Source organism: Podarcis erhardii (genome assembly GCF_964252035.2).
Source record: "Podarcis erhardii genome assembly, chromosome: 2".
Lineage (NCBI taxonomy): Eukaryota > Metazoa > Chordata > Lepidosauria > Squamata > Lacertidae > Podarcis > Podarcis erhardii.
In genome coordinates, this window is record NC_138498.1 from 32,168,681 (window position 1) to 32,193,324 (window position 24,644).

A 24,644-nucleotide genomic window follows, 5' to 3' on the forward strand; every position below is an offset into this window, starting at 1 on the left:
GGGTGCTTTTGAATGATGCATCAAAGCACCTTGATCTTCCCTTGTCTGAATTGTGCAGTGAGCCTCCATGAATACAGGAGACTGGCCCTGCAGTTTCTGGGAGGTGATGAGGATGGCAAGAGCTTTGCATACTCCCCCCCCCCACTCACCCTGCTTATGTGTGGATTTTATATAAGCAAAACATCTGCAGAGACTGGTAACAAGACAAGCTTGGCTGTGTTGCAGCACTCTCTCCTGTTACTGCTTAATGTATGCATATGTACACACAGAGAGAAAGGAAATGCAGTCCATTTTTGAAAATGTATTTCACTAGGAAATCAAATTGATGGAAGTAAATTGCAGGACCTTGGGGGCAAGTAAGATATGATGGTAGCAGATTGGAGGGAATCAGATTGCTATCAATTTCCTATGAAACAGGGCAGGGGAGCAATTTAAAGTGCAGCACGGGAAAGTGGGAGGGGTGCTGAACTTTTGCTCTGCCTGTACTTTTCTCCAAGTTGTTTTTTTCTTCCATCAGAAACAGTGCCTGCCAAAAATAAATTGGGGGGAGAGCAGGTGGGAGAAGGGCTTAGTACTGCTGTCTCGCCTAGGTTTCATTTTAAATGACCACCACTCTGCTTAATAGGAATTTGGCATGATCCACTAACACAGGATTGTGCCACTGTTGCATCTTGTTTGTCCTTGGATGCTGGCAATCTCTTAGCTCTTCTGTTCACTTCCCAGCACACTCCCAAGGCAATAATTTACAAGCAAGATTAGAGGTGGAGGGTGTGTTACTAACAGCCATTCTGGTAAGTGAGTAATGTAAAAGAGCACTAAAAGGAAGGACTGAAAAATATAGGTGTTGTTGCTGAGTGGTGCATATTTAGGACCATTATTCTGATTGTAAAAATAAAACCAGTTCTCTAATAACAATGGCAGCTGAAATTTCCCTTTCAATCCAGCAGTATATCAGTGGATGGGCAAGATGAACCTTTGCCTGAAATGCTCCTTGTGAGATGGAGGATTGATGTCGGCTGCTCTAGGAATGCTCTGAGGAATAGCCCATGCTGCTGGAAATGTTGGTCTCCTCTTGTCTGCCTTCAAGCTTTTCTGTGTTCAGAAGATCATGAGAATCTCATCCATCTTCAGCCCAATAACATCCCTTCTTAATATTGGCTGGCAGTTCCAGCTTCCATGAACAGGCAAATTGAAATGTTCCTTGAGCTGGACCCAAGTACTTGAAGCATACAGAAACTAATGATATTTAAAAGAGAAGGACCAAACACTGAATTTTTAAGAATTGTAATGGCCCTTCCTTTTGGGCTTTGCACAGTGGATTTATAGGGCCATTGAAGCACAATAAGAGGATTGTAAGACATTTGTTGGCAGGATGCCATTTTTACCAGGACATCTTGATTTGATGTTATTAAAAACATTTTCTTTTGAAAAACTACCCAATTACAGCTGTTCATGAAGCCTGGATAGCTCAGTTGGTTAGAGTTTGGTGCTGATAATGCCAAGGTGACAGGTTCGATCCCTGTATGGGACAGCAGCATATTCCTGCATTGCATATTCCTGTATTGCAGGGGTTGCACTAAATGAACCTCAGGGTCCCTCCCAACACTACAATTCTGTGATTCTACTTGTGAAGATTTGGTTTTGCCCCTTCACCTTCTCCCCTGTCCCATCCTTTCCTCTTTTGCTGTTCCCCTTGTTTGTGAGCCTGGTGACAGTACATCTTTTCATTATTATTGCTCTGAGTAGCTTTGAGAGACAATAATTGTCAGAAAAATAGCATAGATTATAGCTGATGATAATATAACAGATCACCATCATCTTTTTCAAGATTCCTTAGTTTAAATGTACTTTTATGCTTAAATGTATCTTTGTTTGATTCCCCTCCCCCCAATTGCTTCTGGACCATTTCCTGAACATTTAAAGCTCTTTTCTTGGCAGTGTTACACTGCTTAGCTCAAAATACCTTCCCAAGGAAACTCCCCAGATTGGTTCTGTCCTAACCGTCTAAAAATTAGTCACACTGTTTTTATTCCATCAGGTATTTAAAGGATGAGAGGGGTGGCTATTTTTAAACTTTCAAAGTGTCACCTCCTTCACATGGCCCAAAGTCTGTGATTGATTCTGGGCAAAAGGAGGCAGGGCTCGGCACAAAAAATTAGTCCAAGCAAGTCGCTTCTTCACTGATGTACAGGATGGATGGACAAATGGATCCTTTGCCTTTTCACCATTCTGTTAATCAAAGATCTTGCCATTGTAGCAGATGAAGCAAGGGGCATGGGGTTTGGTGTAAACGACAATGGTTAGTGAGAATGACATGCAGCCAATAATGTCACAAAAGGATATGGCAGAAGGTAAGTTTCACACCACATATAATCAAATAGGTGCCCTCGACACACAACCACATTCCACAGGCCAGTTGCAACTGCTGTTGTGTGAATACCTGAAGGGAGAAATTTATTCTATATTATATTGTGTAAAAGTTACAATATCCCTGAAACCAAGAGGTACCTTTTGGATTCTTTGTTAACAACTCTGCATTCATTGCATGAACAAAGTATCCTGCAAAGAGGCTCTAAGCCACAGAAGGAATTTGAGAACTGGCACAGACGCCATGGGAACTTGGACTGTGAGAAATGAAGACCTTAATTAAAATAAATGGATGAGACAGACATGTAGTTTGTCCTCCCCTTCCATAGAAGCATTCTCTTCCAGCATCCTAGTAGCACATGCAGAACAGAAGAGGCAATATACTGAATGATTTAAATAGGAAAATATTTACTTTTGGGTTCAAACTACATCCAATGTTGTTTCCTGCCTGCAGGGAACTATTAAGTTTTGCTGGCTATAAATTTTGCTAGCTGCCGCTTCCTAAGTGATAAGACTAGGACTGTTGCCTAGGTCTCTTTCTGCTGCTCCATGTCCAACCAAGGTACCTGAGGTGAGAGCAATCTCCAGCTTCAATCACATTGGGTTGTAGAATGAAACCACTGCATCACATTGGATAAGCCATTGCCATCACGCGCACTGGTCTCTACAACAGTGATGGGCTGCTTGGCACAGGCAATGATATCCTGGATTCGGAACAATGACTTCATCTCCACAAGGGACATATAGCAGGGTAGGTCACTAAAGTCCAAGTAGAGAGAGAAAACAGTAGTCACACACTTTTTACTGCCTGCTGAACTTTCCAATAAAAAGCCCTGCAGTGGAACATTGTGAGCAGGTTGCAAATCAACTGAAAATTAAAATATCCCCATTCTGATAACTCTCATCATCCCACTGCCTTGCCATTGGCTACTAATAGTCACTGAAGCCCATCAAATTCTGCTTCCCCTCTTCAAGAGTCCCCTGCACAGAGATTAAGGTTAAATATCACTTACATCTTGTTGAAAATGATGAGTACAGGGACTGATGCTAGCTGCTCAGCAGAAAGAAGTGACAAAAGCTGAATGCAGGATGAGGAGATTTGCGTAGGCTTAGCAGCATCAATCATGTACTGCAGGAGAGACAGAAAGAAAAAGAGAATGATTCAAAGGGAGCCCCAAAGTGAAAAACTAAAGTTCCAGAGTTTTCCAACACAGCATAGCCAGAAGAATTTGGAAATATGCATGAACCACTGAGGTGCTGCAGCATACAAACTGCCTAGTTATTCTCTGGTCAGAGCAAGATTTTCTAGAAATTTGAGTTATTTTTTCTAAGTGGAAGTATAGTACATAGGGCTGCCAAGGAGCAGGTGCAGGACGTGCTGATGTTCCAGGCTCTTCAGACCCTATGCTTTCATTTTTAATGAAAGTAAGTAATTAAGAGCAGCAAACGGCCACAGCAGTGGACAGATTTCCCTTACCAGGACGCAGCAACAGTCACTGTAATAACTAGACCAGATGGGGCCCATGCATCCTCCCAGTTCACGAATTGTGATTTTCTTTCGTATTTGAAGGTCAGTAAGGTTTGTGCCAACCTGCAAAGGGACAACCACCAATTAGACTTGTACGCTGGTGGGTAACTGAGCTGTTATTCACAACACAGGCAAAGGGATTGGTCTAGGTACTTCTGTCAAGCATGACTCAACTCTTGGCACTAGAAGAATCTGATTAGAGCTCTTCCATGCACTTAAAAGGCCCGATAAGCTGGAGATGCAGTTACAATTCTCAAAACAAGCTACTGCTGCCTTATAATGACAGTGCAAGCCTGTGCATATTTAGTTAGAAGTTAAAGAACTCAATGTGTCTTACTCCCAAATACGTGCATAGGTTTGAAGTCTTCTACTGGCAGCAAGTCCCACTGAATTCAATGGGATTTGCTTCTCAGTAGACATTTATGGGATCACACTGTACACATCTCATGGATCAAGCAGCCTGTTGTGGACTAACGCAGACTGTAAAAGTGTCATTTTGTGTAGGTAACCTAACAGCTGTGGGGTGTGAAATAAGTGTTCCCAGGGAGTACTGGTATAGAGAATGGTGAAGCTACCCTTTAGCTACATCACAGAGAGTTGGTCAAAGTGTTGTTTTAAAACAAACTAATTTTGTTTGAGGTTTAGTTTACAGTGGTACCTCAGGTTAAGTACTTAATTCATTCCGGAGGTCCGTACTTAACCTGAAACTGTTCTTAACCTGAAGCACCAGTTTAGCTAATGGGGCCTCCTGCTGCTGACACGCCGCCAGAGCACAATTTCTGTTCTCATCCTTAAGCAAAGTTCTTAACCTGAAGCGCTATTTCTGGGTTAGCGGAGTCTGTAACCTGAAGCATATGTAACCTGAGGTACCACTGTATTTACATGACTCATCTGGGCAGAGGGCTCTAGGAATGTTTGTGTGATCAAAACCACTGTGCTTAATAGTTTCAATAGTTTTAACCAGTGTCTTAAGAGCACTAAAAGTTTCTTGGTTGTTTTTATTGATGGTGTGTTGCCCAGAAACCCCAAAATGCTGAATGTGGTCTTGCCTTAAACATACCACTGAACTATGTCCTCTCCTTGTGTACAATTGCTTTTTTCCCCAAAGTTGCTGAGCTTCTCCAAGCTTATTTTGAAAATATTTGGAGCAATATTAATACTTGCAGGAGGCTGGGGACAGGGTAACGTGATAATAGTTTTGCAGTGTGCAACGAACTGTAAGCCGACTACAACACACAGCCATGTGTAAGCTATACACATGGCTCAGCGCGCCCCCAGGCTTCGGGGTGCAGGCAGCTCTCTGCAAGCCGTGGGAGAGCTGCCCTCCCACGGCTTGCGGGTAGCTTCCTGAAGCCTGGAGAGCGAGAGGGGTTGGTGTGCACCGACCCCTCTCACTCTCCAGGCTTCAGTGAAAGCCTGCATTCGCCCCATAGGACGCACACACATTTCCCCTTCATTTTTGGAGGGGGAAAAGTGCGTCCTATAGGGCGAAAAATACGGTATATAAGAAATGTATCCTTTGTACCAAGAAGAGCGACAAAATGCAACAAAGGTAATCACAGCAGAAACTATAGGAAGAGGTTGGGGCCTGTCTTAGAACAACAACTCCCTGAGAGCCACCTACCGGCCATTATCACACAAGCAAAAACCACTCTGAAATAAACCAATCTGTATATACAGTATTCAATTTCATTGATGAATTTTGCTCAATGAATTTTGATTTCATTGACGACAGAAGTGTAAAACATTATCTAGTGTGACCACAGCAATGCCCTTATCTTAACCACAATTTGCTTCTGTCAAAGATTTTGCCACGTCTTCCCTTCAGGAGCAGTAAATCATCTCTAATCTGGGTACCACAACATCCTGTACCAATCGGAATACAAGAAACTGCTTTATGCCAAGTCATACTGTTGGTGGGCAGTATTTACTCAGGCTGACAGTGATTCTTTCCTATTGATGCTACTCAAGATCCTTTGAACAAGATGTTCAGGAGCAAACCTGCTGGCACCTTCTACTTACAAAGCACATGCTCTACAGCTGAGCCCCATCTGCTGAGCCACAAGAACCAAACCAAAGACAAGAAAGGCCATACCGTAGGCAGAGTAGCTGGTGGCTCCCCAAGGTCTTTGGCACCATCTTTGGAACTCAGCTGTGCAGAGACTGTTAAGGAAAGTGGTGGGAATGGAATGGAGAAAGGTTCGGTACAACACAGCACAGACAGAGCCCAAACAGGTGCAAGGGGTTCCCTTCAACCCCCAGGAGAGAGGATTGGAGTGGGGTTGCCATATGTCCTCTTTTCCCACCGCATGTCCTCTTTTTTCATTGGTAGAGTCATCATAGTGATCCATAGTTAAAAGTGGAAGTCACGAAAGTTTTGCTTTTCAAAATACAGCAACCCTCACGGGAAGGGTCTGTTGTCATGAAGCCAGCCTCCCACCATACTTAACTTTCTGTCACCAGGAACTATCTCCTCTCCCTCCCTCCACGGCTTTTGCCCCAACTCGTGCCCAGTCGCACTGCCAGGCAGGCATGGATGACCAGCAAGAGGGGCACAAGAAGAAGAGGAGTTTGGATTTGATATCCCGCCTTATCACTACCCGAAGGAGTCTCAAAGCGGCTAACATTCTCCTTTCCCTTCCTCCCCCACAACAAACACTTTGTGAGGTGAGTGGGGCTGAGAGACTACAGAGAAGTGTGACTGGCCCAAGGTCACCCAGCAGCTGCATGTGGAGGAGCGGAGACGCGAACCCGGTTCCCCAGTTAGGAGTCCACCGCTCTTAACCACTGCACCACACAGGCCAGAGAGATACAGCTCACCCACCACCCTAGGCAGCCTCCCCGCTTCCTCCTCCGCCTTCTCGGCCCGGCTAGACCGACCACCTGCCCCCCCCCCCCCCATCCCTGGCCCTCCACCCAGCCACGAGGGGATATTCTGCAGCCGCTTCACCAGCAGGGTCTTGCCCGCGCCCGAACCCCCCAGAAGCAAGTAAGTAGAGCCGCCGCCGCCGCCGCCGCCGCCGCCGCTGGCCATCACCATAGCAACCAGAGGCGGCCGCTTCCTCCCCGCCACGAAACCATCCGTTCCTGGACCGACAAGCCGCTCCGGTCGCCACGTCCGCCAATCGCCAAATGGCTGCCGCCGGAAGTCCCGCCTCGGCGCTCCGCGGAAGCCGGAAGCGGGGCCTAGGCTGCGGAAGCGGGTTTCCGAGGCGAACCAGATCCAGCGGTCGGTGCTACCTGCTCTTGGACGGAGATCGCCATGGGGCGAGGCGGCGGCACCTTCGAGCGGCTTCTAGGTACTGGGCGCGGGAGGGAGTCCCGGCAGCGACCTGCACCCTTGACCTGTGACCCCAAATGCCTGGGTGGGGTGTTCTGCTCTGACCCTTCCCCTTCCTCTCCCCTTCTTCGCTCCCCTCGCACCTTCGCCCGATGCTGCGCTTCTTCGGGCTGAGCTCCTGCCGGGAACGTCGAAGCCCGCGGAGGACCTCCCTTTCCCATCAGCTCCCATTACGCTGGAAGCCAAATAGGGGTTTTTCCCCCTGAAAGCTGCTTCTCTGTTCGCTGCCCATCCCCCCTCCCGCCCCTATGAATTTCCCTATGGTTATTCACTATGGTCGCCCCACATACGCCCAGATTGAAGCTCCCAACGTAAAAACAAAACCGTGTTTGGGCATAGCAGCTGTAACCGACTTCCTCTGCCAGACACAGACAGGATGACAGCATTCCTTTTGCTGCCCTTTGATCTCGAAAATGGGCGTTTGGGGTTTGAACCAGTGTTCGCCCTACTCAGTGGGTGCATTGGATCTAAGCCACGTTCATAAAGCTCAGTGGATATACTCTGAACACAAATAGCATTGGATACAACCATGAGAAACAAGTCACACACACACACAAAAAAAACACATATTCAGTGACGAATGAAGGGGTTATCACTGGATCAGAGCTGTGGTGTTTGTTTAACTGACTAATCTGGCCCTTTTTGAATTCTGGGGGAAACTTAACAGTCTTTTGAGAAATGAAAAGCTTTATGTTTTTACAGTACAACACTACTGATCTCACCACTATTACTAAAATCAGGCTCTGCAAGGTGACTAACAATCCAGGAAGTGACATGGCAAGAACAGAACTCTCAGCTGACTGAGTCAAGAGAGCACACAGTGGTGCATTTAGGGCAAATGTCACATGGGGAAGGAGTTTGAAATGTGTCAGCTGCTGTGGGGGTGGCAATAACATTGCTTACCAGAAAACAAGAAAAGGGTGATGGGGGATGGGCACACAATTGTCATTAGATTATGAGCTCCTTTGCCAATTTTTATATAGTGCTGTCCATGAACAATGAACTTTAGAGTAACATAAGCAAAAGAAAGAGAAATAAGTCAAAGAAGCTTACAGTAAAATTTTTGACAATTAAGTGAGAGGATGAAAATGCACAGAAGCAGTTGCAAATAATTAGGCTTTGTGGATGGCAGAGTTGGACATGGGCAGGGTCACTAGACAGCAAGTGTGCTCTGCAAGTAATATTGACTGTGCTATTGGGGGTTAGAAATGCTCTTCGTAAGGGGCCACCATTTAGCAGCAACATAACAGTTGTTTCCATTTACAGATTGCAAACTATATGAAAATATCAACAGTTTGCAATAGATAAAAATAAATTTAGAAACACAATAATTAAAATAAAAACCATATAAAATGATTTATATATAAACAAAACAAATTCATAAACAATATCCATTTCTATATACCATACATCATAAACATAATATCAATTATAAAGTCAGAGAATGTTACAAGACAATACAGTACAACATAAAATTTCAACCAAAATTATGCACATCATTTATACAACCACTCACCCAATCCCATTCACCATCCATTCCATGCAACTGAAATTACTCAATAAAATTATAATCCACATAAAAAGGGCTGATGCCAAGCATAGACATGTAAGATATTTTGCAAGATACTGTTAGGTGAACAGTAGGTCACAAAACAAAATGCTCTAGGTTCTCACATTTCTGGTGTACTCTACCAACAAATATGGCTTATTTGTCCAACAGACTCCCAAAGCAAATAACTATATTAGCATTTGACCTGAAGGGTTAATGGTTATTTCAATGTATTTCAGATAAAGCTACCAGTCAGCTTCTGCTGGAGACAGACTGGGAGTCCATCCTCCAGATTTGCGATATGATTCGTCAGGGTGACACCCAGTAAGTGCTGATGCCTGCATCAATCTTTCTTCACTCCATAAGCATCAAGGTTTATTGATAGGTTTAGGACACTGAGCTGTCCCACATTTTAACCTCCCAACTGCCCTTTGCGGTAGAGTAAGTTGAGTATTTGTGGTTGCCCAGGTTCATCCTTTGAGCCTCAATGGTGAGCAGAAATTTGAACCTGGGGGTTTCCACATCCAAAGCCAACACTGTTGCTGCTATGGCATGCTCTGTGTCTATGAAACTAATGCAGAGGTAAATAACATGTGGGCCATGTGTGGACCCCCCACCAGGTGATTTCTGGTGGCCCCCAACAATTTGGCTGCTGTCATTGTTTACTGAGAAGGACTTGGTGTTGCTGAGCACTGTTGTGTTGTACTGGTGTGAGCATTGGTTCAGCTTAGTGTCTGGAAGGTATATCTTCTGAGTAGCTGTAAATTTTCTTCAGAAAAATGGATTTTCAGGACAGTCAGTTAAGTCATCTATTAACGTCAGTCTTTTTGGGTCTTAAAATTCCATCTCATCCCAGTGTATTTATTAACAGAACAACTGTTAAAACTCCATACGAGATCTGCTCTTCTAGATATATGTCCTCTGCTAAAGGAGATGAGGAAATTGTTTTGTGGGTTTCTTGTCCTGTGAAACTAGAGACATGCTGTCAACAAAGAGGTTCCAGCTCTTGTGCAAAAGGAAGATAATAATAATTATGTGACAATTATGTTTGCTTATATTGGCTTGGTTCTGTGTGTTCTGCTTTAATAACGAAATTGTCTGAAAATATTTGACAAGGAAGGTATCTGTAGAAAAGAATAGGTAGAGAAGGCACTGCATGTATTTCCAAGTGTTTTCTACAACTACTGATACTTAAGAAAATGAAGCATATTCTTTCATCACACAGCAGTTTCTGCATTACGTAGTAAACTCAGACGTGCAAGATATTCACCACCTCACACGTAAATGATTTTGATTGGTAAATGGAACAGTTATCGTAGATTAGTCAAATAATTTAGCTTCGAATCTTGACACATATTGACCCCTTTTCCTCTTCCATTATAAGTGCTACTATTATATTTCATGAGAGCAGGGATTTTGGGGTGGCTTCAGAATGACAACTAGTCCTTGTATGCTGCCATTAGACTGAGTTGTTATTCTTCGCATTTTGTTGTCCAGGGCTAAATATGCTGTTGGTGCAATAAAGAAGAAAGTCAACGACAAGAATCCACATGTGGCTCTCTACGCACTAGAGGTAAGCTAAAGTGAACACAACTTCCTCAGGGTGTATTCACTTTCCCAGGTCAATGAGAGAAGCTTTCTTTCCCTAAACTTGCGAGGGAGATGTGCAGCCAGCCCAATTTTGTTCAAAGGAGGACCAGAACTTCTGCTGCTAATTACTTTTAACTAGGGCAATATTAAAAGGGGATTAGACCGATTCCTGGTGGATAAAGCTATCAGTTCCTCTAATACCAGAGGCGGTATGCCTCTCAATATCAGTCCTCTGGGGGAAAACTGGGGGAAAGGGCTGTTGCATTTGTATTTGTTGCTGGTGGTATTTCCATGGACATCTGGTTGGCAACTGAGGGAAACAGGATACTTGACTATATAGGCCTTTGGCCTGATCCAGCAAGGCACCTCTTTGGATATTTGGTCAGGGGCAGTTCATGTTCATGAATATATTTTCCTTGTAGGTCTTGGAATCTGTGGTAAAGAACTGTGGTCAAACAGTTCACGATGAAGTAGCTAACAAACAGACCATGGAGGAGTTGAAGGAATTGCTGAAGGTAGGAGCTTTTTGGTTGTTTCTCCTCTCCGTAAACAGCTGTTTAAAGAAAAAGAAATCCAAATTTATAAACAGTGAAGCACCCTCATAGGCCAAACATTGAGTTCCTTTCCAGCAGGAGAAAATTTACAAGGAAAACCACTCTTTCTGTCCTTCCCACCCCTAGTAGAAGATGAATATATAGGTAGTGAGCAAAGAGAATAACTGAGGTTGGGTTTCTGATACTAGATGGCAAGGGGCATTTCTCCAAGTGTCATTTCCCAGTTAAATTGCGCTTACGCTGTCCTCTTGGGAGATTGTGGGTTCGTTTCCATTGGGCATATTGCCTGATCCTGGCTCTGCACATTTCTACAGAGACAAGTTGAAGCCAATGTTCGCAACAAGATCCTGTACTTGATCCAGGCATGGGCTCATGCCTTCCGCAATGAACCCAAGTACAAGGTGGTGCAGGACACTTACCAGATCATGAAGGTTGAAGGTAAGGATGAGTGACCTGTGCTGTGAAGAAGGGGGGGGGGGAGACGGAGTATGTTCAGTTGGGGATCTGGAGAAAGCACACTGGTGCATTTGTTTTAAGAAACAGCAATGACCAGCTTCCATGTAGCATGTCAGTGTCTTAGGTATAAGCCCTAATGGAACACAGTAGCTTCCAGAGCCAAGAAGAATTTCTGTGATCTTTGTCACTTGTGATATGATGATATGTTGGACTATGGATCAGGCAGTTTGTTGGACTTAATTCTGGAAGGCCAATCTATGCAGATCGCTCTAGCCTCATCCCTTCAGTACTTTTGTGGGGATGTCATGTTTTCTTTGGTTGGAAAAGGGAACGTGGTGAGGAGGTAAATGGCTTGTGTGCACAGCTTCTCAGGTCTGTCACTTGGTGCCCCCATCCCAAGTACCAGCTAGTGCCAGTGGTTGAAGATCCCAACAGAGTGACATTGTTGATCTTTCCTGCAGGTCATGTTTTCCCAGAATTCAAGGAGAGTGATGCCATGTTTGCAGCGGAAAGGGTGAGTGTCCCAATTGGGAAAGGGGCACGCCTCACATATGGAAATGATTTGGACTTTTTGTGGTAATTATAATCTGTCTTGATACTTCTGTTGCTGAGTTTGGGCTGAATCAGTCTCCAGTGAAAATTCAGCTGCCTGGGGGTGGGTGACAGCAAAAATAGAACATATCCCATTCGATTTGTACATTGTGGGCTGTGGGAAGTAAGAGAAGCTAATTGTGTTACTTACTTGCTTATCTCGTTTTTATAATGTTCTTCACAACAGCATCCCAGGGTGGTTCACAAAAGGTAAAAAAATGTGCAGAACTAAAGCCAACATTAAAAGCAACAGCAGAAAGTAAATACTTCTAATAGATTGTTACGGAATCAGATTGCTCATAACCCAGGGGTGCCCAAACTTATTTTTCAAAGAGGGCCAGATTTGATGAAGTGAACATGCACAAGGGCCGACCAGAATTGTTGAGCTTTTTTTAGAATTGAAGTTGCTGAGCTTTTTTTTAGGATTTTGCCCCGGGACATATACTGCCATGGTGCATTTTGAGCAACCTATGTAACTGAAGTAGGAAGGACACCTGGTAGATCTCCAGAGGCAGCGGAATTCCACATGGAGGGTGCCACAACTGAGAAGGCCCTCACACGGGTCTTTCACACAACCACACCCTACATACCAAGCACTACACAGGGGTGGAACCACAAGAAGGGCCCCTTCCACAGATATTAGCTTGCAAGTGGCACACAATGAGTGAAGAACTCAAACATATACTTGGGTCCCAAGTCATTTAGTGTAATATAAGCCAATATTAATACCTTGAAGTAGACTTGGAATCAAATAGCTAGCTGGTGCAGATCACAGAAAATTGATGTAATGCGACTCTGTCTTTGCATCTCATTCAGTAAACAAGCAGCGGCATTCTACACTATCTGCAGCCTCCTAACCATCTTCTAGGGCAGCTCCACATAGAATGCATTGCAGTAGTCTTAACTGTGAGGCTATCAGAGCATGGATCACTCTTGGGGGTGCTTTTTTCGGGTTCTTAGGATCACTTCAAGGCTTTGTGACGGCCTTTTTGTTACCCAATACTTGCTTTGTTTCTGTGCGGCAGGCCCCAGACTGGGTGGACGCGGAGGAGTGTCACCGGTGCAGAGTCCAGTTTGGGGTGGTGACTCGTAAGGTGAGTGGTGCAGCTCCCTGTCCCGACCTGGAGCTCCTTTCCTGTGGCAGCTGACATGACACAGAGCCATGTTATAATGGCAGCAAGAGGAGGTGGTGGCCGGGAGATTTAAATTCTAGTCAGCTTCTATTCTTGACCTCTCCCTGTGTTCGCAGCACCACTGCCGGGCATGTGGGCAGATTTTCTGCGGGAAGTGCTCCTCCAAGTATTCCACCATTCCCAAGTTCGGCATAGAGAAGGAGGTGCGAGTGTGTGAGCCCTGCTACGAGCATCTCAACAAGTAAGTTTCGGAGCTCAGCTAATGAAGAGGGTCATTGGCACAGAAAGGTTGGGGAAGAATGAGGGGTTTTTTTGGCAGCCTTTCTTTCTACATGTGCATACTCTGGAGGGAGAGAGTTCTTATTCCTCTAACAGTAAACTGAATACAGTCGTACCTTGGTTCTTGAATGCCTTGGTACTCGTACGTTTTGGCTCCCGAATGCCGAAAACTCAGAAGTAAGTATTCTGGTTTTCGAATGTTTTTCAGAAGCCGAACGTCCAACACAGCTTCCGCTTGAGTGCAGGAAGCACCTGCAGCCAATAGGAAGCTGTGCCTTGGTTTTTGAACTGTTTCAGGAGTCGAACGGATTAAGTTTGAGAACCAAGGTTCCACTGTAGTCTGGCAAGTTTCAGCTTAAAGAGAAAGAGCTAATTGGCTTATTGCAGACCAACAGATGCTACAATAGAGCAGGTGTTGAGTGGTCCTCTCTTCCCCCCAAACCCCTGGCCGACCACCAGATTGCAGTTCAGCTGTGGTCATGATCCTGGCTTCTCTGTATACACAGGAAAGCAGAAGGGAAAGGAACTGCAACCACGGAGCTTCCTCCTGAGTACCTGACCAGTCCTCTTTCCCAGCAGTCCCAGGTGAGCACTTGGCTGTGATGGCAAGGGATGGGTCTCCAGCTTCACCCGTCACCTCTTCACCCAGGTTACAGTGACTGCTGTTTCTTCTGCCCTCAGCTGCCTCCCAAGCGTGATGAAACTGCCCTGCAGGAGGAGGAGGAGCTGCAGCTGGCCATTGCACTCTCCCAGTCAGAGGCAGAGGAGAAGGAAAGGATGGTTTGTGTCTTGAGAATTAGGGGGGGATTCCTGTGACATTAATACTCGGAGGTACCCCGCAGGGTTGACTGCCTTGTAGCGCCCAAAGAGCTTAGGTAGCTCAGTGTTCTGCATAAACTCCCTCTTTCACTGCAACAGCCTAGCCCTCAAATATGGGAAACTTGTGCTGATGTCGTCTTCCCCCTGCCAAAAGGAGGCATTTTAATTTTGGGGTACTTTGCCAATTGGGTTTTGTAACTACCAGAAGCGATTCCAGGAAACATACACGTTATGTCGTGTTCAGTTAATTAAAATGCTGCACTAACTTTCCCATTTTGTTGTCTAATTAAGAGCAGGTAAAGACCATGCTGATTCTGGGTGAATCTTAATTTCATCACTAACTGCACACTTATTTGTGCCATTCTGAGATGCCCGGATGTGGCTGGTAACTTGTCAGGAGGCATGCTTCATGCTTCATTCCCGATCAGCTTCTGGCTTGCTGGCCGACTGCAAAAGTGGTTCCTGGCTTGCTGTGCAAGTTCAGGAATCGGTGAAGCATTCCTATATCGTTCTCCCTCTTGCTTTTCCTCTGCAGAGACAGAAAAGCACGTATTCCACATACCCCAAGGCTGAGCCGACACCAGTCACCTCATCGGCTCCACCAGTCAACACCCTCTATTCCTCACCTGTGGTAAGTGCCCACCCACCTGGAGAGATTTCCCCTTTTGCCATTTAGACACTTCTCCCGTGTCATGAACATTCTGTGGTTCTTTGGTAAGTCCAATGATGTCCATGGGAGGGGAAGAGAATGTGTGTTGGCTTTTCCTCTCACCTTGCTTCAGCAGCTCCTTCTGCTCACAAGTCCCCTCATGCCTTGAAGCTTGAAAAAGGCAGCGTTTCAAGCTTGATCTCCTAAGAGAAGGGGAGGCAGTGGGGGCACCCATCTTTGCATGGGTGGTTAATCCTGTAATATGTGTCTTATTTCAGAACTCCTCTGCACCTCTGGCCGAGGACATTGACCCTGAGGTAAGACCCCCCATCCCCATAAGCCATTTTGTACTCCGCTGGTATCAGCGACACCCTGGCTAGTGACACCCAGCTTGCTTCCTGTTTCCCAACATCTCCTTGCAGTTGGCTCGGTACTTGAACCGTAACTACTGGGAGAAGAAGCAGGAGGAGGTGCGCAAGAGCCCCACCCCTTCAGCCCCGCTATCCATGGGGGAGCCAGCAACCCAGAACACCGAGGTCCAGCCTGCCCCGCTCAGTGTGGTGGAGGTAAGAGCAGCCTTCCTTTCTGTGTGCTCTTAGGATGCTCCACAGTAAGACAGAATTAGGCTCAGCCGCTGGGTTTGTTTGGTTTTTTTCCTGAAATGGTTGCCAGCTGGTGAGCAACTGCTGTTTCTTTCTCCAATGTGAGCAGCGGGATTAAAGGCCAGGCGTGGAGTGCGGCAAGCTTTCTGTGCTGCATTTGAAGAGTCTGGAGGTTTAAGGTTTTTACAGGAGATGCATCGCCTTTTAGGGAAACAGGACAGGGTTAACCCAAGGCAGCTGAAGCCACATTGAAAAATGAACTCTGTTGAGCTTTAACTTAGTTGGAATTGTGGCTTCCAGTTAATGGTCTCCCCATCTCTCTCTGATGGTCTCCCCAGCAGCAATACCAAAACGGCGAGACAGACGAGAGCCACGACCAGTTCCTGAAGGCTCTGCAGAACGCCGTCACCACCTTCGTCAACCGCATGAAAAGCAACCACCTGCGCGGCCGGAGCATCACCAATGACTCCGCCGTGCTCTCACTCTTCCAGTCCATCAACAGCATGCACCCTCAGCTCCTGGAGCTGCTGAACCAGTTGGATGAGCGCCGCCGTAAGTTCCCAGGGCCCCGGCCCTTAATGTGGGCAGAGACCTGCGGGAGGAGCTTGTAGCACGGTTGGGATCACCTCTCTCCCCATTAAATCATAGGCGGTTAATTGACTTCCTTGCGTTGAACCAAAATGGGCATTGGGGCTTCCTTTCCACTTTTGGGGGTGGGAAGGAAGGGAAGATGGCGTGATGCCTTTGGCCCACGCTGAGGAGTCTGCCCTGCTTTCCTTGAGGTGAGAGCTATAATATAATATTTTTATTATTTATACCCGGCCCATCTGGCTGGGTTTCCCCAGCCACTCTGGGTGGTTTCCAACAAAACACTAAAATACAATAACTAACAGGTTATTGTTTAAACATTAAAACATTAAACATTAAAAGCTTCCCTAAGCAGGGCTGCTTTCGGATGTCTTCTAAAAGTCTGGTAGTTGTTTTTCTCTTTGACATCTGGTGGGAGGGTGTTCCACAGGGCGGGCGCCACTACTGAGAAGGCCCTCTGCCTGGTTCCCTGTAACTTGGCTTCTCACAGCGAGGAACCACCAAAAGGCCCTCGGCACTGGACCTCAGTGCTATACCTCCTGTGGATCTCATGGAGGTGGGGCTTCTGACGACGCCTTTTTTCACCCCTTCCCCCCGCCCAGTGTACTATGAAGGACTTCAAGATAAACTTGCCCAGATCCGGGATGCACGGGGAGCCCTGAATGCTCTGCGGGAGGAACACCGGGAGAAGCTGCGCCGTGCTGCCGAGGAGGCCGAGCGCCAGCGCCAGATCCAGCTAGCCCAGAAGCTCGAGATTATGCGGCAGAAGAAACAGGTGAGGTGGCCGGTGCCAAGTGTGTCCGGTACAAAAGGTACACCTGCCCTCTGCAAAATGGTTTGCAAGTGGTGCAGCCTAGTAAAGCATGAAGTCCCATGGCTCCCGTGTTGTAATGCATCCCATGTTCTTCTCCAACCTGTAGGAATACCTGGAGATGCAACGGCAGCTGGCGATCCAGCGCCTTCAGGAGCAAGAGAAGGAGCGCCAGCTGCGACTGGAGCAGCAGAAGCAAACGATCCAAATGCGGGCCCAGATGCCTGCTTTCTCCTTGCCGTATGCTCAGGTATGACGGGTGGAGAGGCCGAGAATCCCTCCTCCTCTTCCCTTCCGTGGCTGTTCTCTTTGCAAATACATCAGCCAAGTCACCGTCCCTCTCGTAACCTGCTTCCTGTCTCTCTAGCTGCAGGCCATGCCTCCTGCTGGCGGGGTGATCTACCAGCCATCAGGCCCCACAAGCTTCCCAGGCACCTTCAGCCCAGCAGGCTCTGTGGAGGGCTCACCTATGCACACAGTGTACATGAGCCAGCCTGCCCAGGGCAGCACCGGACCATACACTGCAATGCCTGTGGCAGGAACAGGTAAGAGCAATAGGATGGAGGGGGAATGTGTTAGCTGAAAGCACCTGAAACGGGATACTGGGCTACCTGGCCTGGTCTCGGAAGGCTGTCCTTTTCTCATATTTCATCTGTATTTCAGATCCCAACATGGTGAGCACCTACATGTACTCAGCAAGCACTAATAATGCCCAGGCAGCTCCGCAAGGGCAGGCTGTGCCCACCACGAATCCTGCCTATTCTTCCTACCAACCTACACCTACCCAAGGCTACCAGGCAAGTTTGACCCACAGCCCAAATTTCCTCTGCCCCAAATCAGGGGATTAAATCCCAGCAGATTATATGTGCTGCTGTGAAAGTGGAGGGGGGAGAGTTCAAGCCAGTGTGGTGATGCTCCTGTTATTATTTAGCTGAAGCACCTATTTTAAACCATTTTCGGAAGGGTAGCCAAATTAAGTCTGTTGCAGCAAAAATAATGGAGCCTTGTGGCAACATAAAAGACAAAAAATAATAATCTTTGCATCAGCTTCAATGGACTACAGTCCAGTTCATCACATTATGTGTGTTGTGGTTCAAGCATTTGGATTTGGACCCGGGAAGTCCAGGTTCAAGTCTTCTCATAGCCATCAAGCCCAGTGCAAGTAGCAAGCTCTCCGTCTTACTTATAGCACCTATGGTAATAAAGTGGAGAGGACTGTACATGCCGCCTTGATCTCCTTGGAAGAAGAGTGGAATATAGTCTTTGCCAGCTTGCAAGTAGCAAAAGTTTCTCCCTGTGTGTTCTTGCCTGTGTGTTGAAGTTTATCTAGACTTCTCACCCATTCCTGCCTCTTTTACCTTTCAGAACGCAGCTGCCCCTTCCCAGACCCAGGCGATCCCAGCCATGACACAGGCACCACAGGGTTACATGGGCAATCAGTCGGTCTCCATGGGCTACCAGCCCTACAATATGCAGGTGAGAGACTCCTTGAAACTGTTGCGCTGTGCCCCTTCTCCAGTGTCCAGCAGACAGGACTGAAGGGGAATTCTTGTATGTGCATAGAGGCAGCAAAGCCACCCCTAAGCTCCAGGCTGACTCCTGTTATGAATGGAGCCATGTGGATTGGCGGAAAGTCTTATGCCCTCTTCTTTTCCTGCCAGAACCTTATGTCAACCCTCCCTGGCCAGGAACAGGGTTTGAGTAACCTGCCACCCCAGCAGCCTTACCTGTCAGGACAGCAGCCTATGTATCAGCAGGTGAGTCTTCGACCAGCCACTTTGGGGGCAACTTCTTCATTTTATGTTAGGCTGATGCCCTGATTTGCTTCAGCTCAACATTGTTTGGCTTTTTAGCCTCTGTGCCATTCCATGGGTTGGAGGACCGTTATCTACAGTAGCTTTAAATGGGGGAGGAGGATGCCTTTTTAAACATGACCTCCTTACTCGCTTCCCCGTTTGCCTCCTTACAGATGGCACCTCCTGGAGGACCTCCCCAGCAGCAGCAGCAGCCTCAGCAGGCTCCAGTCCAGGTGCAACAGGCACAAGGCGGCAGCGGAGAGGCTCAGCTGATCTCCTTTGACTAATCTCTTGGCTTATGAGGAAAGGGAGGGGTGGGTTTCTAAGACATTGTAACACTACCATCTGTTGGTCACTGCTGTACTCGCTACACCATTGCTATTACCTTGCGCCATCCCCACCCTGGGGAACGGAGAGCTGAGCCCCCGCTGTCCTAGGTAGTTTCCTGTTGGCTACCTGTACCTCCCCCCTCCATCCCTCACTAAGTGAGCCTTCTGGGAGGAGCGAGAGACACCTGTGCTCAAATAACCTTATACACTCTTCCTTGGCTGTGGAGAGAGAGTAGCCCACTGCCTGATCCTCCTAGCTTTGTGTTGGCTGGGTAGCAGAGCAGAATTCTCAAGGAGTGCCTCCTATGTGCGCCGTTACAGGTTGGAGAGCTGCTCTTCTCATTGGAAACTGCATTTAAGCATGCTCCAAAGCCAGAGTAAATGGGTCCAGCCCACAGCATGATCTGGGCCTACATCCTTCTCCCCACCTCCCCTTTAGTACATTCTATGGTTGCATCTTGCCAATCAAGTGGCCTTCACCTCGAACACCACTGCCCCCTCCCCCTCCATGATCTCACAGCCCTCCATGTCTCTTCTCAGTCCCTTTGGAGAACCCACGACATTGAACACAGCCTGCTCCAGGCCTGCGTTTCTTCTCCCCTTCCTCTTCCCTACTTATGCTCGCTGCTTTTGAAGACTCATCTCTTGTGTTTAGTGCTGGTGTAGACAGAATGGAACCAGTGACAATAAAGTATTTAAAACTTTTTTCAGTCTATGCTTCCTCATAGGCCTTGGGTTAAAAGTTTCTGTCTCTGCAGATCTAGTTGGTGGGTTGTGACCACCAGTGTATGCAACTGGGTACAGGAGGCATTTGTCATCCTGGGGCAGCACAGAGAATAGAATTTCTTAAAGCCATTCTGAAAACCTTATTTCCCCCCCCCCCCTTCCCCAAAGAAGCTGCAGAAGCATCCATTTCTTTTTCTTAATTTAATTTCCACACCCATCCATATAAATAGGGCAGTCCTCCTTTGACTTTTCCGTAGCCAGAGATCATAACTCCCTCCGCCGAAAGATCAAACATTTGGTGTATTCGGGCATCTCCAGCTGAGGAAGAAAAATAGGCGCCGAGTCATTGCATGAGGGAGGATGAGCAAAATGGAAACCTATGGGAGAAACTGCAGAGCTGGTGGGATCCCCCTCCCCATGAAACAAAGAGCAAGAGTGGGAAGTGGTGGTTGTGGTTTCTACAGTTCTATTTCATTGCCCCCTACAATATTGTAGGCTGACCTCAGCCTCTTACCATGCGCTCGAGCCGCAGTGCATTAGTGTTTGCCAGTTGACGAAGCTCCTCCACATCTCTTAGTCCCCACTCAGGATTTCTGCCATTTTAAAAGTATAATGTGTTAAAACAGAACATGGCCTCGTCACAACAAAATCTTTAGAGCCTTTCCCAAGGAAGGGAAAAAAGGCAGTAGGCTAAAAGGCTAAACACGGTCTCTGCCTGTAACTCATCTTCATCACCTAACACAATCTTGCCCTGTTGTCCATCTTCCATGCTATTACACAACAAGTAAATAGTGAGGAAATAAATCAATGGGAGCTTTCCAAGAAGCCTTCCCCCACCCCGCCTTGATCTCACTAGGCCTTTGGTGGTCACCGCAAGGAAGACAAGAGATGTCCTTCAGCTCTAACATACCTGGCCTGGAGCATGTTATCCAGTTGCACATTGCACTCTGGAAGGATGATCCCATTAACGGCGAAGGGCTGTGGAGTGGAAGCAGAGTGGGAATTAATTCCGGGCCAGCATTCTATGGGGCTCTTAGGCCAAAGGTCTAGAATGAAGGCAACAAGCCTAACATCAGTGATCCTTGAGCAAGCCCCGTTGAATTCAGTAGGATTTACTTCTGAGGAGGCATTGTGCTGTAAGACTCATGAGCACGGTCACGGAAGAGCAAGAAGTCTTGTGGCAGAACTGGATCAAAATATGAGCTGCTTTCCAACCTTAAGGTTCTCCCTTTCCATCAAGTTGATGCAGGGGCGGTGGGGGATACTGCTTAGTGCTGGGCTTGGACATCCGAGCAGAGCAATAAGCAGAAGCACTCGGCCTTCCTGTTGGCTGATGTAGAGGACCGTGATACTTGGGGCTACTGTTTTGCACATCAATTCAAAGGCTCCCAACAACAAGCTGGTGGTCGGGCACTTTGAGAGCTGCACAAATCAAGACTTCTGGCATACTCCACCCATACCTAGATGTAATGAAATATGACCTTGCAGGTCAGATGGGGAATCCTGGCAAGCCCAGACTTTGCCTGTGATTGCCTTCCCACTGAGCTTAAGCTGTAATGGATGGTTTTCCTATACTCACCCCATAGGCCAAGCAAATGCCTCCAGGTTTCAGCAGTTGCCCTATGCCTTTAAACATTCCCTGTAACACAAAAGGTTATCTGTTGAATAAGTTCCTTTGCAGAGGTCAGTTTCCATAATATTGACCTAAGTGCTTTGTCATACCTCCAGGCCTTGATCAGTCATATGCAGCAGGTTAATAATAATGATGAAGTCACAACAGCCTTGACTCAAGCCAGCCCACTGGTCCCATGGCTGTGTTACATCTATGGCAAGGGGTTCTCGGACATTGGTCACCTTGGTGGCTTGGATGTAAGCAGAGATGCTGTGGGAAAAGATGGAAGATTCTTATTTTTGTGTGTAAAGCCATAATAAAAAAAGGGGATAACTACTTTCTCCAGTTTCCTTCCCTCTGGCCCCACAAAAAAGCAGCACTGGGTTTGAAATACAGTCAGGCAATATGGTGGGATGCTGAACCAGAGAAAGGCTAGACAAGGGTATGATATATGCATCCAACATTGATTCTCCAAGTTAAAGGGGTGGACACATTTTGATTTTTCCAAGTGACAGCGCTAAGATTTCAGATGTGACATGCTCTATGGATTATGGTCAGTGTAAATGACACAGGCACTCAATCACATGTGTATGTGACGCTAGCAACAAGCAATACAGCACACTGGCACAATCTCCCATGCCATTTTATGCCCTTCAGTTTCTGTCCTCATCCCTCCCAACACCTCTTGGTGAGCAATGACTATTAGAAATGTTATTGCTATTTGAAAAGGAATACCCCACACAACACCCTCTTTACTCCATCTGTTGACTTAAGCTGTTTGCGCCAGATGATTTTTGCACAGGCCAAGATGCCACCTACAAAATGCTGTTACAATTTTATCCTCACCCTTGCGCATGTTTTGCAAATTGTAAATTTCAGGAATAGCTAACAATAAAATAAAATGTAATGAAGGAACGTCTGGAAAAGCCCTTGGATGCTCGTCAACCGTTTGTTCATGTTTATCATACAACAACTCTAAAAAAATAATCCTCATTTCTCATACTGTAATCTAGTGCACATTAACCATGATAATTTTAATCTACCCACAATCCACAGACCCAGGCTAAGCAGTCAAAGCAACACCAGGTATTAAAACCAAGTTTTTAAAAAATGCATCTACCTTGGCATATACTGTTTTATTGCCAGATTATTCTATAGTCTAAAACAGGTTGCTACCAAGAAGTTCTCATTATTCTGTTTAAATGTACACATGCCGTTACTGCTTCAGCAGCAAGCCTTTCTTGCTTACCAAGAATATATGCACAGCTAGGATCTGTCCAATGCAGAACAGTCTAGCTATTTCTTGGAAAGGCATTTTCAGTCTACTGAACACAAGCTGCCATATGGTTTTTGACAGTCCCTTTTGGCTGACTATAAACAAGGACTAAGAGCCAGTTCTTTTTAGTGCAGATTTTGTGCCAACATTCTGCTGGGGCCAAGGCAAAGCATGGTCTACACGCCACTACAACACCCATCCCTTGCTGTCATCACAGGCCCCAGTGTACCTCTGTTGAGAAGCTGGGCTGATCTCTGAGGGTTGCCAGATGACCGTGGGCAAGGCCTGAGCAAAGTGCACCACATGCTGTCCTGTGCCAGATCCCAGTTCAAGCCCAAAAGCTGAGCTTGTGTCATCCACATAGTCAGCCAGCACCTCGAGGATGGTTTCCTTGTTTCTCTCAGCCATCGGTGAAACTAGCATCTTTTCTGGAGATAGGCTGTTCTCTTCTCCCGGGATTTCTGTTTGCTTTCTGATATCTCCAGCCCTACAATGATGCCCTAAGCTAGATTTATTAAAGCAAAGGAGATTACACTAAGATGCACTTGGCTACAGCAGGAAAGGCACGTGTTGCCCTTGCACCTGCAGCTCAGACAATCCTGCTGCAAGATTCAACACAATGTTTTCACTGGGATATTTTGTACAGACCTCTGAGCTGCGTGTTTGCTTCATACACCTGATGATCTATTCTACAAATTAGGCTGATCAAATACTCATCATGCTGCAATAAGATGGTTGCCTTTTAAGGGGCCACAGAATCCTGTTGTTTTTATTCAGAAACATGTTGCCTTTGGGATCTTGTTTCTGTTGGATTTTTTGTTAGATTTTATGTATATGCAAATGCAATACAATAATACATAACATTAACAGCATTATTATACAAGATCACTTTCGTCTAGGAGTTTGTTTTGTGGGCTATTAAGATCAGTGCCAGCTATCGGTAATAGGCTGGCTGCAATACTCCTGAATCAGGAATGTGTTCTAAATCAACAGTGCTGAGACTTGCGACCATCACTCACTGTATAAGAGGTCAAGAAATGGAACTGCTGAAACTAAAAAATACAACTTCATTTTATTGTGAAGGATCACATTAATGAATGCTTGTCTAAAGAAAAATGTTTTAGCAGGCATTGAAAAACAATACAAAAAGGCACCTTGTTAATAATACTGACAAAGCCTTCGGGGGCAGGATGAGCTCTGCTGTGGGGCTTCTGTTGTGAAGCATTCTTTGGGAGCTTTTCCCATGGAGTTCTTCATTTGTGGTGTCTGGTGGGCAACTCTGTTTCTAAAAACATTCAGTTCTTATCAGCATTGGCTAAATTCAAACTAATGCAAATCCTTGTCTCTGCATCTCTCCCACACAAATAGCCCTTTGTTTCAAGAAGGCAGACTGGGTGAAACACAAAGCTAATTCTGGATCCCAGCCAAGTTAGACTGCACATATTTGTGTTCTGTACATATCCAGCACGCTGCTATATATCAAATTACAAAAAAAAAAAAAATGTAAGTCAAGACTAATTCTGTACATCACCAAAATCCTTTTGGAAATTATTGTTTACTCAGTAGTAGGTCCCACTGAATCCAATAGGGCTTGCTCCCAAGTGTTTCAAGGCTGCAGCCTTAGCTTAATTACCAGCTTTGTAAACAACCCGTGATTTGCTAGGCCGAATTTTAATTGTCAGCGGCCCCAGCGCCGTGCTGTTAGTATGTGCACTTGGTAATATCAAATTATGCCTTCCCAGCTTTTGAATCCCACCGGTCTCCTTGCTAAACGAATCAAACAACCACCTCTGAAGAGCTTAGTGGCACGTTCCGGGAACACCATTTTACACCCATTTTACAGTTTACACCGCCTCCATTCCACGGGCTCCAAACGCTCCTTCCTCTTCCCGCGCAAAGAAAACACGCTCCCAAATCCCGCGCGACTTCCGCCGTTGCTAACAAACGCGTCTGCCGCCGCCGCCGAGCGCAGCAACGCCTACCATAAAGTCTTCATCCCTAGCGCGGCATTGGGTAAAGGTGGGAAGCGGCCCCAACGTCATCTCCATC

At 46.4% G+C, this 24,644-nt stretch overlaps 4 protein-coding genes across 12 annotated transcripts in view; 2 read left to right on the forward strand and 2 right to left on the reverse strand.

Annotated features, from left to right (window-relative positions):
* The window catches only part of TMC6 (transmembrane channel like 6), a 29,113-nt gene extending 27,678 nt beyond the window's left edge, over nt 1-1,435 (forward strand). For 6 of the 7 annotated variants that reach the window (XM_081849615.1, XM_081849616.1, XM_081849618.1 and 3 more), the window contains one exon: nt 945-1,435. The gene's annotated coding sequence lies outside the window, so the exon portion shown is untranslated. The remainder of the gene's footprint in view (nt 1-944) is intronic. The other variant, XM_081849621.1, reaches the window with a different exon arrangement.
* On the reverse strand, nt 1,269-7,369 carry ARL16 (ARF like GTPase 16). The gene is made up of 5 exons (XM_081850032.1): nt 7,319-7,369; nt 5,991-6,058; nt 3,845-3,958; nt 3,381-3,496; nt 1,269-3,126 (listed from the first exon to the last, which is right to left on the reverse strand). Exons 3-5 carry the CDS (start codon nt 3,890-3,892, stop codon nt 2,958-2,960), a joined length of 333 nt encoding a protein of 110 aa, XP_081706158.1. The 5' UTR covers nt 3,893-3,958; nt 5,991-6,058; nt 7,319-7,369; the 3' UTR covers nt 1,269-2,957.
* Nucleotides 7,048-19,686, forward strand: HGS (hepatocyte growth factor-regulated tyrosine kinase substrate). 2 transcript variants are annotated; one of them, XM_081849629.1, is made up of 21 exons: nt 7,048-7,194; nt 9,024-9,108; nt 10,282-10,357; nt 10,797-10,889; nt 11,243-11,366; nt 11,846-11,898; nt 13,001-13,069; nt 13,225-13,349; nt 13,894-13,972; nt 14,069-14,167; nt 14,742-14,837; nt 15,134-15,172; nt 15,278-15,421; nt 15,796-16,009; nt 16,648-16,820; nt 16,966-17,106; nt 17,224-17,401; nt 17,520-17,653; nt 18,222-18,332; nt 18,518-18,613; nt 18,826-19,686. In XM_081849629.1, the coding sequence occupies exons 1-21, from the start codon at nt 7,158-7,160 to the stop codon at nt 18,937-18,939; spliced, it is 2,280 nt and encodes a 759-aa protein (XP_081705755.1). In that variant the 5' UTR covers nt 7,048-7,157; the 3' UTR covers nt 18,940-19,686. The 2 variants fall into 2 exon arrangements, with proteins under 2 accessions (XP_081705755.1, XP_081705756.1); XM_081849630.1 differs by having other exon boundaries at nt 14,069-14,156; nt 14,740-14,837.
* On the reverse strand, nt 19,397-24,614 carry LOC309335046 (methyltransferase-like 26 B). Of its 2 annotated transcripts, XM_081849965.1 has the most exons (7): nt 24,384-24,614; nt 22,825-23,082; nt 21,430-21,589; nt 21,287-21,346; nt 20,618-20,685; nt 20,222-20,300; nt 19,397-20,025 (listed from the first exon to the last, which is right to left on the reverse strand). In XM_081849965.1, exons 2-7 carry the CDS (start codon nt 23,016-23,018, stop codon nt 19,972-19,974), a joined length of 615 nt encoding a protein of 204 aa, XP_081706091.1. In that variant the 5' UTR covers nt 23,019-23,082; nt 24,384-24,614; the 3' UTR covers nt 19,397-19,971. The 2 variants fall into 2 exon arrangements, with proteins under 2 accessions (XP_081706091.1, XP_081706090.1); XM_081849964.1 differs by lacking the exon at nt 24,384-24,614 and having other exon boundaries at nt 22,825-23,100.
* Between the last annotated feature and the right edge of the window lie 30 nt (nt 24,615-24,644).

What these genes read in the sequence shown, in the direction of transcription:
- HGS (XM_081849629.1), top strand. Translation starts at nt 7,158, where the DNA reads ATGGGGCGAGGCGGCGGCACCTTCGAGCGGCTTCTAG. An exon ending in CCCCGCTCAGTGTGGTGGAG is followed by an intron (nt 15,422 to 15,795) that starts GTAAGAGCAGCC and finishes TGGTCTCCCCAG; the next exon opens with CAGCAATACCAAAACGGCGA. An exon ending in TTATGCGGCAGAAGAAACAG is followed by an intron (nt 16,821 to 16,965) that starts GTGAGGTGGCCG and finishes TCCAACCTGTAG; the next exon opens with GAATACCTGGAGATGCAACG.
- LOC309335046 (XM_081849965.1), bottom strand. Translation starts at nt 23,018, where the DNA reads ATGCTAGTTTCACCGATGGCTGAGAGAAACAAGGAAACCATCCTCGAG. An exon ending in GCATTTGCTTGGCCTATGGG is followed by an intron (nt 20,686 to 21,286) that starts GTGAGTATAGGA and finishes TCCACTCCACAG; the next exon opens with CCCTTCGCCGTTAATGGGAT. An exon ending in CACTGCGGCTCGAGCGCATG is followed by an intron (nt 20,026 to 20,221) that starts GTAAGAGGCTGA and finishes TTTCTTCCTCAG; the next exon opens with CTGGAGATGCCCGAATACAC.
- ARL16 (XM_081850032.1), bottom strand. Translation starts at nt 3,892, where the DNA reads ATGGGCCCCATCTGGTCTAGTTATTACAGTGACTGTTGCTGCGTCCTG. An exon ending in GTGACTGTTGCTGCGTCCTG is followed by an intron (nt 3,497 to 3,844) that starts GTAAGGGAAATC and finishes TCTCTCCTGCAG; the next exon opens with TACATGATTGATGCTGCTAA. An exon ending in CTCATCATTTTCAACAAGAT is followed by an intron (nt 3,127 to 3,380) that starts GTAAGTGATATT and finishes CTTGGACTTTAG; the next exon opens with TGACCTACCCTGCTATATGT.